General features: G+C 37.3%; 1 protein-coding gene across 1 annotated transcript in view; it reads left to right on the plus strand.

Moving 5' to 3' along the window:
* Positions 1-1105: 1105 nt before the first annotated feature.
* The window catches only part of htr2cl2 (5-hydroxytryptamine (serotonin) receptor 2C, G protein-coupled-like 2), a 29584-nt gene continuing 13731 nt past the window's right edge, over positions 1106-16958 (plus strand). The window contains exon 1 of the mRNA XM_088925422.1: positions 1106-1500. Coding sequence (XP_088781548.1) covers positions 1143-1500 — 358 coding nt within the window. The 5' untranslated portion in view covers positions 1106-1142. The remainder of the gene's footprint in view (positions 1501-16958) is intronic.

Below are 16958 nucleotides of genomic sequence, written 5' to 3' on the forward strand. Positions count from 1 at the left end.
TGAGTTTCCCTGGAGGCGTGAAACAAATAAGCAAAGGATGAAACAGAGTGGATGCAAAACCAAAATGCAGGGCTCATGTTTAATGAAGTGGTCACTGCACAAAGAGGTAAGTGTTCTTTCCTGTACTAAATGCACTGCTTGCCAATGATAGCAGAATAAACAGGGGAGAAGAATTAAGATATACAGTGCTCTCCAGTTCATAACCCCAATACAATAGGAACAAGACACATCAAATAGCAGAATGAATTACAGATTGGATCATGTGTCAGGCTATAACATCTATAAAGGTTATACCATAATCATAATAGCATTACACAGAGCATAGACATATTTGTAATAAATAATGTACTGTATGATTGGACCTGTTTGTATTGATTATCAATATAAAGAAAGTCATTTACACAGTTTGTTGGTGTGATTCTGCTTCGTGTTCAGGTGAAGGCCTTGGAAAAAAAACATTTTTGAATACAGTGAAAGAAAATGTGTTAAATTGTTTTTTTTAATCTGTACTGCATGACCTTTATGGATCAAGAGTGATCCTTCCACTGTTTTGTAGAGGTGGAATTAACATTGTTATACAGTAAATTGTGACATTTAGTGGTGAAGGGGAGGTAATAATTATGATATTGAAAAATTATTGGATGCTTCCATTTACGTATAAAAAATAAACCATCTTGTTTTTGGCTTAAGTTCTTGATTTTACAATATTTTCTTTGAGGTAACAGGATGGAATGCACAGCAATAGCAAATATTTTTAGTGAATGCCATCCAGTTCATCCATAGTCACTCAAAGAATTATGGGCCATAAAAAGGAAATCACTAATTACTAATTAAAGAGCCTTAGATGTTCAGTTTGGGGTGCACATAAGCTCTTTTCCATGTTCATAAAGATTTATGGAGGTTTTATGGAGGTTACCTTTTTATTTCAGGTGTTGATGAACTACAAGACAGAAACTGGAAACTCAAACCTCTAGTTACACGTGGAGAGTGGGGAATTTATTTATTCTCTTTTTTTCCCATTCCTCTCGAAGAAGTGCACAACTCTTTCCACACATGGAAAATTTGCCTCCCCATGAAGACCTGAAATCAGAACTCTTCTGTCTCCTCGGTTAGACCCTTGCAATGGTCAAGAAGATACTTGGATGATGAGCAGTACTAGTAGTACTGGGATATTTAGTAGTCTAAGTACAGAAACTCTGGATGCAGCATTACACAGCAGCCTCATGGCTTTGCATCTGAACAGCTCTCATATTTCCAACCACAGCTCAGATGGCATGGAGCCTCTCAACAGTTCTGAGCAAATGGAGAAGAACTGGCCTGCCTTGCTGTTTTTAATCATTATCATTCTCACCATTGGGGGAAACATTCTCGTGATCCTGGCTGTGTCTCTGGAGAAAAAGCTGCAGAACGCCACCAACTTTTTCTTGAGATCCCTAGCTGTGGCCGATATGCTCGTGGGAATCCTGGTCATGCCAGTCTCCCTCATTAACATTCTGTATGGTAGGTCATGTTCTCTTTTTTTATTATCACCTTTAAAAGGTCACTGCTAATAGATCATTACAGATGGCCTTTGCATCATTTGCATAATGAAGTTCCAAATGCATATACTCACATGACTGCGTCATCAACAGATGGTAAATGGGTATACGAGCTCAATAGACCCATTTAGCCCTATGCCATAAAGCCAACATACAAATCAATGTCAAAGATTGTACAGCGCCTTGCAAGAGTATTTATTCCTTCCAATGTTTTCCAATCCAACTTACTATTACTCTATGGAAGAGCTCTATGGGGTCCACAAAAGCCCTTTTTACATCCATTGCATGGACTACCATTAATTTCAACATCCTTAAATTCAAGAATGGCCAATTAATAAAAACATAAGAAACGTTATAAACAAGAGGAAGGTATGCAATCTATCTAGCCCTTTCAGTAGTTAGTAGTCAATTGATCCGAAGATCCCATTTCATGAAAGAAGCCAGAATATTGGCTTCAACAACATGGCTGAATATCTTGTTCCATACTGCCACAGCTCTTTAGGTAAAGAAGTGCCTCCTGTTCTCAGTTTTTATACAGCAAGCACTGCCAACTTGTTCCCAATTGTGCCCTCTGTTTTGTGTTTCACTGTTCATTCATGACAATCTAGATTTGTTAAGTATGATCACTTTTGCAGAGTCCATGCTGACTGGCCCCATCAACAGCATTACTGTACTGTTTGGACTCCTACTGTATGTTTCCCTTTAAGTACATGTTAAGCTGACTGGCCTATAATCAGCTGATTCAGTATTGGTATTATATTCGTAAGGTCTCCTGGATTTTCATCAGCTTTTAATCATTTAGAAAAAATGTCTGTTAGAGGCTTATAAGTTATTGATCACTGTAACGATACTGGTGCATATGTTATAAGTATGTGACTGTAAATGCAGTAGGTTTTGCTATATCACAGCTTTCTATGCTTACATGTAAATAATCTATAGCAATATGGATATTTGCAACATTTTCATTAGTAAAGATATCTGTAAAGTAGTTATTCCTTTTTAATTATACACAATTTAAGTATGTACTGTATGCTTCTCATGCCTATGTGGACTTTCTTTAGACATAGCCACTCTGATATTCAGTAACATAGTTCTGAGTGCTAGTCTAGATCAAGAAACCACAATACCTCAGGCTCAACCTGTTCTACAGTAAATTCTGGAAACCAGCAGTTTCCAATCCTCAGTATTGTGTATCTCTTGTTTGTTCATTTTCTGAAAACACTCATACAAAAACAAATGCTAAAAAAGTTTAATAATTTCCAAAATAACCCACCATTATCTGGTTTATTAGAAAATATATTGGTTTATCCAAGGCGATACTACTTGATGTATTTATGTATCATATATCCTGTATGTATATACTGTACAGTGCCATGAAAAAGTATTTGCCCCCTTACTGATTTCCTCTATTATTGCATATTTTTTACACTGAATGTTTTCAGGTCTTCAACCGAAATTAAAACATAAAATAAAGGGAACCTGAGTGAACTAATAACACATTTTTTTTTGCTTATTTAATTTATTAAATGAACAAAGTTATCCAACACCAACTGGCAGTGTTGAAAAAGTAATTGCCCCCTAGTTAAATCAACCCAATTAAAAGGCTCATTTAGAGTCAGCTGATTGAACACAGCCATGCTTGATTACAGCCAGTCCTGCTCAATATAAACCTCACTTATTTTGACCCTTACCATCAGAGTCAAGTTGCCAGCACGAAGACTCAACAAACACATTATTCCACGACCAAAGGAAAGATCAGAAAAAAAAGTTGTTGATATTTAGCAGTCTGGAAAGGATTACAGAGCAATTTGTAAGGCTCTGGGACTCCACCAAACCACAGTGAGAGCCATAATCTCAGCTCAGCTCAGCATAAAATCATCCAGGAAGTCACAAAGGATCCTCAAAAACCTCAAGAACTGCAGGCTTCTCTTGCTTCAGCTAAAGTCAGTGTTCATGACTCCACAATCAGAAAGACACTGGGCAAAAATGGGCTTCATGGGAAACTACTGCTAACCAAGAAGAACAGAAATGCTCGTCTCTCATTTGCCAAATAGCAGCTGGATGATCCCCAAGCCTTTTGGGAGAATGTTCTATGGACAGATAAGTCAAAAGTGGGACATTTTGGTCCCATTATATTTGGCATAAAGCAAACACAGCATTCCAAAGTATAAACATTATATCAACAGTCAAACATGGTGGTGGTAGTGGGGATGCTTTGCTGCCTCAGGACTCGGACAACTTGCCATAATTAAAGGAACCATGAATTCTGCTCTGTATCAGAAAGTTCTTAAGGAGAATGTCCAGTCATCCGTCCGTGAGCTGAAGCTGAAGTTGGGTTATGCAGCAAGACAAAGATCCGAAACGCAAAAGCAAGCCCACATCAGAATGGCTGAAAAGAAGCAAAATTAAAGTTTTGGAGTGGCCTAGTCAAAGTCCAGACCTAAACCCAATAGAGATGCTATGGCAGGATCCGAAAGCAGTTCATGCTCGAAAACCTACCAATGTTTCTCAATTAAAGCAGTTCTGAGAAGAAGAGTGGGCTAAAATTCCTCTACAGCAATGTGAAAGAATTATAGGAAGCATTTGGTGGCAGTCATTGCAGCTAAATGTGGCACAACCAATTACTTTTTCACACAGGGAATATGGGTGTTGGATAACTTTGTTTAATAAATAAATTAAATAATAATAAAGTGTTATTTGTTCACTCAGGTTCCTTTTATCTAATACTAGATTTTGTCTAAAGTTCTGAAAACATCCAGTGTGATAAATATGCAATAATAGAGGAAATCAGGAAGGGGGAAATACTTTTTCACGGCATTCTATATCCTTATTCTTCTACTTTTAGAAGAATGGTGGTGTGGTGGTCAATACTTTTGCCTCACTCATGGATTGATGGATTGGTCATGGATTGACCCCGGCCTTGGAGCTTCTTCTGTGTGGTTTGCATGTTGTTCATGTGGATTTTCCTTTTCTGTTCCAGTTTCCTCCCATTTTCCAGAAACAATGGGAGTATATTTGAGCAGGTTTATTGGTGCCTTTATCTTGCTTCTATGAGGTGTGTCTCCATGTCCTAAAATGGACCAACATCCCGTCAAGGGCATAGTCTCATTTTCACCCTTTGTTTCCAGGTTAGGCTGTTGGGTGCCATGACCCCTACTAGAAATAATTTTCCAGCCCTTGTGGTATGAAGGATTTTGAAAAATTGAATTTCTCTGGACCTGTTTTAAGTCCAAGCTCAGATATTTTCTGTGAAATGTTCATTATTTTCTGATCCAAAACAAGGACATTTAATACAGCTTTCATTTGTCTGTTTAACAGGGATAACCATCTGTCCAGAACCCTTTTAGTAGGATTACTAATGGTCTGTTTGTGAAAAATTAATCTACACCATTAAATCCCTCACTATTGATTAAATGGTTATGGCAAGCCCTCAGGGAAGATCAGAGTTCTTTTAAAATTCCTTTTACTTTAATTCACACATTTTAAGCATTTATTGATTGTGCAGATACTGACACTGATGGATAAACCGGCTTGAAATATAATATAAAAGTGACAGTGATGATACAAACTGGTGAAGTGGATCGGGTGACTCAGATACAAATACATATATTAGTTTTTTTGCGTATTACCTCCAGCCAGCCTTTGAAAGTAACTATTAGCTCAAACCTGTCACAGAAAGTAGTACGAAACTAAACCATGACTCTCTTTCTCCCATTACTTTTAACACTTGACTCATGCCTTTAAAGAAACATTTTTACAGTATGTCCTTCATGTTTGTGTTTTAAATCAACATCCATGCCATCTAGGTATCGACTTGGCAAACTTATTCATCGGCTAGTTTTTTTAGTTTGTATTCTGCATTTTCTGTAACATTCTGGAACAGTGTTTCTGATTCATTCTGTAAAAATATTAATATGATTAGTTTAGAGGGCTTCACTGGTTAAAACCTGTTTCCACCCTCTTGGCAGAAAATACAATCAACAATACTGAATCAGAAAAAAATAATTTAGGACATGATGCCATTTGTCCAGAAAGTTTATTTGTCTTTTTGTTATTGCACAACATGCATCATTTAATACATTTGTCATAAGTCATTCATAGATAATCTGACTGTATTAAATAATTCACATTGGTCATACACAAGATTAAACCTAATTGAATATTGTGTTGGCAGGACAAGAAGAATATGTCACTCATACATACTGTATGAGTATAAAATTTTGTGTTTATTCATACACTGTGTAGAACAAAGTAACTTTAGTAAGACAGCACACTGAGTTTTTCTTCATAGGAACGGGTCAGAGCTTACCATTAATATTGTTTTGCCTACTGTGGGTTATAAATCATTTTGAGAAATGTTACCCATCACAAAAACTCTCCAGATCAAAGCATTTTTGAACCTGAAACTTTATAAACATAATTCCCCAACCAAAAGGTTGGATACAGTATGGTCTTGACATTCACGATGGCTCAGTGCAGAGAACAATCGTGAATACCAAATTCATATATATCCAAGTCAAACTGTATATCGTTGCATAATGTACTACAATATATACGTAGAATGTACAATTAAAAGACTTGCTGTAGGTTACTCCCTTGTATGATAATTAAAGTACTAATCCATTGGCTTTGTGGCAGTTCGCGGGGGAGTGCCCAGTGTGGACGCAGAGCCCTGGTAGAAGGGTGATGCCTTTTTTTGTTATTTTTGGTCCCTGCTAGCCTCACACCAGTGCTTCCGTCCCCTTTCCTGGGGCGTTGACTTTTTACCGGTGCTCGCCGCACTTACAACAGTAATTACAAACATATGGTAATCCGTTAAAATAAATGACATGAATCTCTCTTCCAGCCTGCACTTTTTCCGTCTTTGTCTCCATGATTAGCATGCCCCAACTGTAATGAAATAGGGAACAAAACTGTAAGTGTCCTGTGGAAGTCATCTCCAGCATGTCATTCCCCATGCTTCAGAAACAGAACCAGGAGAGTTTGTTACAATATTAAAAACAAGACAACATTCAGATGTGGATGCTGGGTAGTGGGTAATTGGGCAGGTGACATGGAAAGGTTCACTCACTAGTTAGATTGCTCCTCTTTCATCAAGAACCAAGTCATCTAGAGTAAATCAGAATAAGCAAATTCGCAAATATTAAATTTGCAAATGTCAAGACCCTACTGTATGTGGGAAAGTTGAGTTTCTACATTAACGAAGCCTGACAGCAATTTCTGTGCTGTCATTGTTGATGTTCACACAATCTTGCTGCCTAAAAGCTATTTTAAAAATTAATTCCAAACATGGTGCTGTATCATCAGCATGTGATTACCATTCACATCTGCCATGCTGTCATTACTGTGTATAACAAGATGGCTGTCTAACTACTAACACTAACATCTGCTTCAGACTTATACCTTACATGTTGTAGTGAAACTTTTTTTTACCCTACAGTGGGTTATCACCTGCTTGGTGAAATATGCCCCACAACACTAACTATACTTCTTCAAAAATATCTTGGCCAATGAACTTCAACTTTAGGTGTAATTCTAGTATCCCCTTAGTTCCCTTACAGTTAACTAACACTGTTAAAGTCAGGAGGGACTTGCTTAAAACTGCTTGGAGCTTACTAGTGCAGTTGTATTACTTTATACCCTCCTCTGTGATCGTATTTATTCATGGTATCTGTTTGCCCACATTTACCTGACAAATAAATTGTATTCAGATGGTCAAAGGAATATTAGCTTGTGTGTTCTAATGTACACGTGCACAGAAGAGATACATAAAATTGCCCATTGGTATAGGTAATTAAAAGATAAGTATATTTAAAGGGCAAGTGAAAATGCCTTTACACACACACACAACCTAATCGCATAACTGATGTGTAAACAGCACTAAAAAAAACATTTTTGAGATAAATATTTTAGAATGAATGTGATGATAATAACCTCATAATGCATTTATGAATGACAGATGCGGTACTGAGTTAGCATTTTCTTAGTGTCTGTGTGAATGTGCTTTCTTTGTACAGTTGCAGAAGTCCCAGGCTGACTAAACCATCCATCCATTTTCTATCTACTTCTTCCAATTCAGGGTTGTGGGGAAGCTGCAGCCTATTTCGGCAAACAAGGGGAGCAAGGCTGGGTACACACTGGATGGCATTCCAGTCCGTCGCAGGACATATACAGTACAGACACACTCACACCAAGGCCAGTTTTCCCAGAAGTAAATTTACCTACCAGTATGTTTTTGGACCCTGGGAAGAAACCGGAGCACCCAGAGGAAACCCATTCATGTGGAGAATACACAAACACTACACAGATAGCACCCCAAGTCAGGGGTTCTGGTGCTCTGGCGCTGTGATACAGCAATGTTAACCACTGTACAGTACCACCTAGTTTGACTAATGTTTGTCACAAATTGGTTTGTTGTGAATGACAACATTTTACCCAGTGAACAATCTGAAATGTTGTATACCGACTTACTGTCTTGACTTTTGCATAAATAGGAAAAGACTCAATTTCCCTTTAATTTACCTAAAGACACATTTTGTTTGATACTGAAATGGATAGAAAAACAAAAATGTTATACTGTAGGTTTCTAACAAAGAACCATTATAAGCTTTCTGTTAGGATCTTGTTGCCAGCAGAAGTGCCACATTAGGTCGTATTTTCTTCGGGTGGGGAATCTGTCAGAACAGAACTATCAGTTTCCTACACACATTAGACTGCAATGATTCCATTCACTGATCTGTAGAGCCCCTAATTATTTTCCATGGCCTTATATCATTTCATATTTTGAGGCAGAAGCAGGATCTAAAGGCCTGTTTCTTAAATAATTAACCTTTTTGTTAACTCAGTGTATATGACTGTAGTTTTGCAAATATTATACAGTAAAGAGCAATTTTAACATTTTATTCTGTTCCTTTTATCCATGCTTTGGTTGTTACTCATTTTACATACTGTAAGAAGATAAGAATGGCTACAAACAAGAGGAAGCCATTTGGCCCATCTAGTATATTTTGGCAGTTATTAGCTAATTGATCTTAGGGTCCCATTTAGCTGTTTCTTGGCACACAGCCCTTATCTATGCTCTATTTTCTATTAACTAATCAATTCTCAAGCCAGAGTATTAATTTAAAAAACATGGCAGAGTACGTTTCAGAATGCTTGTATCAGGTCTTCTCATAGTCCTCTCTGTTCAAGACTAAAAATGTTTCAGCCTTTCAGTGTAGGACACTACTTTATGTCCCAGCATGCATCATATTGTTTTTCTCTAGACTAATTCCAGCGAATATCTTTTTTGAAAAGTGGTGCACAAAATTGTGCACAGTACTCTAAATGAGGCCTCACTAATATTGACTTTTATTCTATCTTAATTATAGATTTAATTTCCTAACATCTTTTTTCCTTTTTGGATCCCCACATTGTCTATATGTTGTAAAAAATAGCCTGTCAGCCTGTTACTTGCTGGGTTAGTGTTACGTCCCCATGCATGTCCGTGTGTTTTGTTTTTTTTTCCACTTCCTGTATTCAGGTACTCCCCCGACCCCCCCCGCATTGGTCCATCATGACACCATCGCTACATGTGTGACATCATCACCAATTTACTCCTGGCCAATCAGAACCCAAAAAACAGTTTATATACCTGTAGAAGTCATCAGCTTTTTGCTCAACTGCGGTTAGCTTCGGCTCGTGTTCGCATTTGCTCGCTAGTGTTCGTTATTAGTTTCGGCTTCGTTTGTTGGTTTTGATTACCTGTGTTTTGTTATTACCTCGGCCACACTTGTAACTTTCCATTTTACCTTGCTTGTGCTCATTTGCTAACCCATATCTTGCTCATTTATCTTTTCGTGTATTACCCGTTTCCCATAACCAAGCAACTGGTTCACTCGTGTTTTGTTAGTGTTAACTGTGAACTTGTACACCAGGGTCAAAGGTATAAGTAAGGTCTTCGGGTCACATTGTGCACACATAGGTTTTTTTTTTTTCTAGACACACTAGGTTAGGGGCGAGTGCTACCTTTGTGTTTTTCTGGTTTTGAATAGTCAGTGTAGGTGAGTAACAGTGTTTGAAGATGGCGAAGACCTTTTGTTTCGTGGTTTTGTTTTGGTAAGTTAGGTCAGATCTCACTGTCACTGTATTAGCTAGTGTCATTTTGTTCTGTTATTTTCTTTTCTTTGGCACTGCTCAAATTCCTTTTTCCCTGTGTTCTTTGTGTCCTGTTAATACAGTACTTACCAGTCACTTATTCACTTTTTTGGTAAATAAATCACTTTTGCACTGAAATTTTGTTGTCACGCTTCCTAAGTCCCTCACTAGAAACCCACCTGCATCCAAACCCATCCTGAATGTTACACCCCTTTACTCCTAGACACCTGCGGTCATAACAGTCTGGCTCCCCTGCAACACTATATTGGATAAAGCACTTAGATGATGGATGGATGAAGACCTTTTTCATAAACCGCCTCTTCTAGCTCAGTGTGTCCTATTTTGTATTTATATTATTTGTAGTTACTGCCTGTATAGCAAACTCTTGCACCTGTCTACATAAATGTAGACATTAATGTGATATGTTAGGTGTTTACTTAGCCTTATCTACTGTAAATCTTTTTTAATTCCATTTGGTGCTTCTACAGTCATTGATAATAATCTTGGGTTGGTGGAATCTGCAAACATGACTAGTTTAGTGTCTATACTAGAATCTACACTTTTTCATTGATATAAATTAGGTAGAGCCATGTTCCTACTACAGATCCCTGTGATATTCTACTAATTACATCATCCCAGTTTGAGCACTCAGCCCTTATCTATGTTCTGTTTTCTATGTACTAATCAATTCTCAATCCAAACGCACATGAATGCCTACTGCCTGTTATTTGAGAATTAATCTTTAATGAATAACTTTATTAAAAGCCTTCTGAAACCTAACCTTACAATACAGTATGAATTGTGAATGCCCATTCATGTTGTCACTTGTTCAAAGTATTCTAACAAGTTGATTGAGCAAGACCTACATTTGTTGAAAATGTCCTGGTGACTAGTACTTATTTCCATAAAAGTGATCCTCTAGTTAAAGCTATTGATTATTGCCTTAAGTTTACATGTAATAGAAGTCAGATGTATTTTCCTATAAATATCTGGGTCAATTGTGTCACCATTCCTGTGGATACACACACACTGGCAGTTTTTCAGTCCCTGGGAGTTACTTACTGTATGACTCACAGCTGTAGTTGCTGCCAAAGGTGGTCCTACCAAGTATTAACTCCGGGGACTGAATACTAATGCATTCAATTATTTTTTATTTTTAAATAATTTAGTAAGTCTGGACATTATTTTTCACTATGGCATTATAAAGTACTTTGTGTTGATGAGTGGCAAAACTTTTCAGTTAAATACATCATGGTTCCATGCTACAGTATAACACAATAAAATGTGAAAAAGTCCAAGGGGGGGAATACTTTTTATAGGCACTGTAGGGCGTTATTCAGTGTAAATGGGGTCAGATGTACTATAACACCTGTGAGCTGTGTTGCAGGATACAGTCATTGATTCTTATGACCAAACACCTTAAATTATCTAGGAACATGTGCCTTTGTAATATATATCTCATCATAATTGAACACCAGATACCATGCACCATAATCAGTGATTACAGTAGATTACTACAGTTATAAGGCTTAAGGTTTAAGATTAAGTAGAGGAGTTTTTAGAAACAAGTATTTTTAGAAATAAAGATGATTTACTGTAAAGGCAAAACAGATCAAAACCTTCGCAACATTAGATTTCTCTTGAGAAATCAGTTGAGAAATCAGACCCAGTCTCTCCAAAGAATAAGAGAAAGTGGAAAACAAAAGCAATGCCCTCAAGTAAGATATCCGTAAACATCTTAAATTGGAATTGACATTAGTGCTTATATGGAAACTGAATTAGATATAACTTGGTCATTCTTTGTTTTAATAGGTGCAGCTCTCTCCTGCCTCTGCTGCAATTTGATCAAGGTTGGTCAAAGTCTGAGAGACACACAGCTCCTCTCCCTAGACAGCAGCAAAATCCACCAGGACCTTTTTGCTGTTGGAAAATTATACAGTACATATTATAGATTTGTAGGGAGTAACACCACTGCTGTAACATACACAGTGCCACTGAGCTCCGTTACACTTATATAAGCAGTGGGATCAGCAGAGGATGCCTGTGTGCTGTTTATGTTGCTTTTCCTAGGAATGCTAACATATATTTTTTCTAAAAATGAGGCCTTCAGGGTTACTGTTTTAAAAATTATTTTCAGCTGACGTCTGCATTCCTCTTCATTTAGCTGATTTGAATGCTGTAGAAAAAGAGCTAGAAACCCAATTATCAAAACAAGCAAGGTGTGAAAGTGATCTCCGAGGCTGTGTAACAAAATAAGGGTTGTTTATTTGACTAGATTCATCCATCCATTTTCCATTATCCATTATCCAATACAGGCGCATGGGGTATTTGACTAGATATGGTACTAAATCTAGACAAATAGTTAAAATAAAGAAAAACGGCTTTCTTCTGCAGTACAATAAAATGCTCTGGCAAGGCACTGTCCATCAGTCACAGTGAGGTTGCTCTGTTATAAAATGTTACAGACCTGAGCAGGTCTTCCAACATATCTCCAAGTACAGCTAGGGCAATTCTGTATTTTGGATCTTTCAGTTTTTTTTGTGTGAATACATTTTGCAATTTGGTTTTCATTTGCATCTGTTTTCTTTGTACAGTATTCCGTCAAAACACCATCATTTATCTGAAAAGCATTGAGAACATTGTAATGCAGGAGTCAGCATACAGTAGTTAATTTAAAGGCCTGAACAATTGATTTACACAATATTAAGTAACCTGTTCTTAACAACGTTTCAGCTTCCATCATCATCAAGGCACATATTCCCAAGCATTATAAATCCCTTAGTCCTCCTAATGCAGCGTTGCTCCACAAAATGCAGTACAAGGCACTTCAGTAATGTTGTAGCTCCATTGTGCTTACCTAACCTAACAGGGGTACCGTCAGAGGATAGCATCACAATTTTCTGTAAATCCTGCCTGCACTTAAGTGCAGAATTGCATCCACAATTACTGAGTGCTGCATGCAGCTAACTGAATAATGCTAGCAATAACTTATTTGAAAATTATGTCATTTTGATCCCAACATTAGATGTTAGGAATTCAAATTTTTTGCATGGCAATGCCATTTCTTTCGGCAATTATGAAGTTAGGGACACAAGCATTTCTCACGCTTTCCTGAACTAAACCACTGACTTGAATGACTGAACAAAGTCAAAGGCGTAATACTGACTTCTCCAGCATTAAACGTATAACATATCTAATGAAATGACTATGATTCTGGTACACTGACAGCATTGACTCATTTTTCTAGCAAGAAGGACATTGTCAATCAGTGCCTTAAAACAGTTACAAACAAGAGGAGGCCATTCTGTCCACGAAGAATGTATGGTAGTTAGTAATTAAGAGGTCCAAAGCTCTCAGACAACTATTTTTTTAAAACAGACTTTAAGCTCCAAAAACATGGCTGGGTAGCTTGTTCCATCCTTCCACAACCCTTGGCTATAGAAATGCTACCTGGTTTTGGTTTTAAATATGGGTTTCCACTTGTGCCTTCTGGTTTGTGTTTCACTGCTGGTTCTAAAGAAACCATTTCGGTTTGTTTTGCAAATGTCTTTGGGGACTTTGGGGTCTTTGGGGACCAGGGCAACCTCACCAACAGCTTTACAAAAACATTTTTTTAAATCTGTTTTGGAGTCACGTAGCTTCCAATTCAATCTTATATTAGTAACAAGCTTATGTAATGAATTATTGTAATACATTGCTATTCACCACAAAATGTTTTTAGGAAAAGCTCATTTTCATCTTTGACATTATCCCTATCAGGGCCGAATAACTCACATGTTCTCACATGTTTTTTTTAACAGAATTCAGCAAATGGTGTCTTCATCACATGTACAGACTGTGAGAATAGTTGTTGCATTCATGAGTGAATATATTTATGAGTTACTGCATACATAAATTATTTAGACAAATTTTGTTGTCACATTTTATCAGCACTTGTTTCATTGGTTTACTACTGTTTTGATTAAAGACATTTTGAAGTGTTGCTGTAAATATGCTGAACATGTTAGGAATCTGTTAGGAATTAATGTCTAAGTGTTTTTTTTTAATGTTTAGGTCACAAATGCTGTTTAAGACCATAGGTACTATATGTTTTTTTTTACTATTCCTTCCTTTACACAAGGTAGGATAAAGCTAAATTAATTAAAAGCAAACTAAAATACTTCCTAATTGATTGAAACATTTTGTGAGAGGGTTAGCAAAGTCAGAAAGTCAAGCTTACTGCTATTTAAGAACATAAACTTGGGATAAGTGGTATTTCCATTGCAATGAAGGAGTTTGCTCAGCCAACTTCTTCCTGCAAAGTTCAGTGTCCAATTCCCTCAGTTTGTATAAATGTGTAAAAGTTATTAATATTGCATTAGATTCCTTCGGTTTTGTCATCAAGCATACCTTGTTGGAGAGCAAATCATTTTTTTCCCACTACATTCATTATGTGTTGAATATCTCAGATTGAGGGGCAAATGCTTGCTCTTCTGTTGAAGGTGTTTTAAATAAAATATGCAAATTGGATGTGGGTGACAGATTATTTGAATATGGCATTGGGACAGATTGTCTGTGAAGCATTTTTCCCTAAGGTTCTCTAAGGTTGAGTGGTTTTAAACAGGCAGCCTACTTACTGTACATGGTTTATAATTCTGCTTCTCTAGATGTGCCTAGGACCTTATGCATTTGGATATTTTTAACTCCCTAATGTTTCTTGTTCTAGTGCTAAAAGCATAAGAAGAAATTTGATATGTGGCAAAAGGTACCTTTTGGGTGTGATAGTGAAGTATTTGATGTTATCTCATTTGGTCAAAGTAGTTGCAGTGCTGGTCCATTAAAAACAAACGTGATCTGTCACTGCAAACCAGGTTCCTAAAAAGTTTAAACCTTTTGTGAAGTTGCCAACCTTACTGGCAAGCGCTGAAACCATTCTGATAATAATTCCTTGCACTTATATAGCATCTTTCATCCAAAAGAATCTCACAGAGCTTTACATCAGAGGGGACAGGAGTGCAGCACCCATCTAGATGATGTGTAGTAGCCATTACTCTACACTACAGACCATATCAGATGAAAAACTACTTTATCAATTGAGTTAAGGAGTAACTTTAGGGAGGCCAAACTGGAATTTAACCAGACTGAACACTCAGACTAACATCCCTACTCTTTTGAAAAGAGCCATTGGGTTTTTAATGACCAAGTAGGCTGGAACTTGGTTTATCTTCTCACCAGAAGGACGGTTCATCCTACAGTATAGCACAGTGTCCCCGGTCATCATTACATACCATTAATATAGAACTTCTGAAGCAGAGAGACCGCCACCTCCTGCTCAACCAAAAACATGCAGCAGCAACCTGGTTCTCCTTGGACGTCTCCTATCCATACTGCCTGGGTCCAGTTTTGCTCACTTGTTGAAATCTGATGACGTTGGTCTACAATAAGCAATAATACTGTTATCCAAAAGACAGTTTTAAGCAAGCCTGTGGAAAAAAAAGTATTAGACTATAGTGCAGTTTGAAATTTGATAAAATAATAAGGCTAAAAACATCTCATATTGTTTGGTCTCTTTTGAGTGTCTGTCCCTCAAAATATTTCACATTTTTCAGATGTAAAATAGAAGATTTTGTAATAAATAGGTCCCTTGGCATCAGAAATTTTATATTCATCCTTATACAGAAAGTCATCCTTACTACCATTAAAACACTAATTAAATAGTAATTGCAGCTTGATTCTTGTTTTAAATTGCATATAGTTAGCTATTATGGATCAAACAATACTCTTTTTGGTTTCTTAGACAATACCTTACTCCCACTGCCATAATAATAATGGAGAATCACTTGCATTTTTGTAGCATTTTTCATCCCAAAGAAGTCATTCAAAAATAGCTGGGGACCAAATTTTATTACATTACCCAACTGGGTGCACATGCAACCCCACTTTGGGGCAAATAAGGTAGTGAGAAATTGTTTCAACAGTTGCATTAAGGTGGAAATGTAGTGACTGGTGGTGGCACAGTGGTTACCATATGTCTCAGTGCTGGGTTCAACTGAACCCTGGGTTTAATTCCAGACCTGGAGCTCTCTCTGCATCAAGTTTGTACAGTATGTCCGCATGGGTTTTCTCCAGGTGCTCTGGTTTCCTCCGATAGTACAAAACCATACTGGCTGGTTAATTGGCTTCTGGGTAAAACGGGACTTGGTGTGAGAGCGTGCATGTCTGTTTTTGTGTCTGTGTGTGTCCTGTGATGGACTGGTGTCCTGCCCAGGGTGTATCCTGACGTGCACCCGTTGCTTGCCAGGAGAGCCTCTGGGTCCCCTGCATCCCTTAATGGGATGAAGCAGTAAGAAAATGGGTAGATGGTTGTAGTACCTTAATGTGCAAAGTTTCCAGAGTCAGGACACCTGGGTTAATAATCACCTTGTTACAAAGAGTGAAAGGGGATGTTCAATGACAAATTCTTCAGGACATTCTTCCATAGTGGTCTTTCATCCATTACCATACTTGTGCAATTGATTGCAAACTCTTGTCCAGAGCGTCACTGTCTGTTGCACTGAAAGTAATTTTTATAACACAAAATAAAGTTAAAAACAACTGTGAGGATTATTTATGCTCCTTAATAATGGGCATAAAGAACAGCATGATGCAAGTGTTTCTGTTGCAACTGAAGGCAAAAACAATGTCATGCACGATATATTCATCCACTTCTGTGTTCTGAAGGATAAAACCCTCACTGCTCCTTATGAATGTACTGTAGCATGATCAACAGAAGTGTTAACATGTGGAATACTTTGGATGCATGTGTCTGTACTTTACAAAGTGAAAACAACCAGTTATTTATCTTTAAAACCAGTTATTGCCAGTTATTGAAATAACTGTTTTTAAGCATAAATCTATATCAAACTATTGTGGATTACATCATATGATTGGAATAAATAAAAATCTGTAAAAAACAACTGACTTCTCAGTCTCTTAGTCCTGGACATTCCTAGGCATCTCTAAATCACCTGAGAAATACTTAAAAAGAAAATTATTGTAGAGCAGATAAGCCCTAAGGTATCTGCTAGAATTATTAGAAATACAGCATGTTTAGATCTAACGATATTAAGTACTACAGTATTCTCTTTTACATGTGATCGATTTATTTCCTCTCTTTTTACACGTGAAGCCACATCACCAACACTGTGGCCAGATACAATCCCCTAAGATGTTGGCCAATAAACAGTAGGCCACATAGGTGAAATCAGTATACTGTTCTAAATAGGCTGAGGACAGGAAAGTTATTCATGGAAGGTTGAGCTCTTT

Source organism: Atractosteus spatula, chromosome 9, assembly GCF_055471065.1.
Source record: "Atractosteus spatula isolate fAtrSpa1 chromosome 9, fAtrSpa1.hap1, whole genome shotgun sequence".
Classification (NCBI taxonomy): Eukaryota; Metazoa; Chordata; class Actinopteri; order Semionotiformes; family Lepisosteidae; genus Atractosteus; species Atractosteus spatula.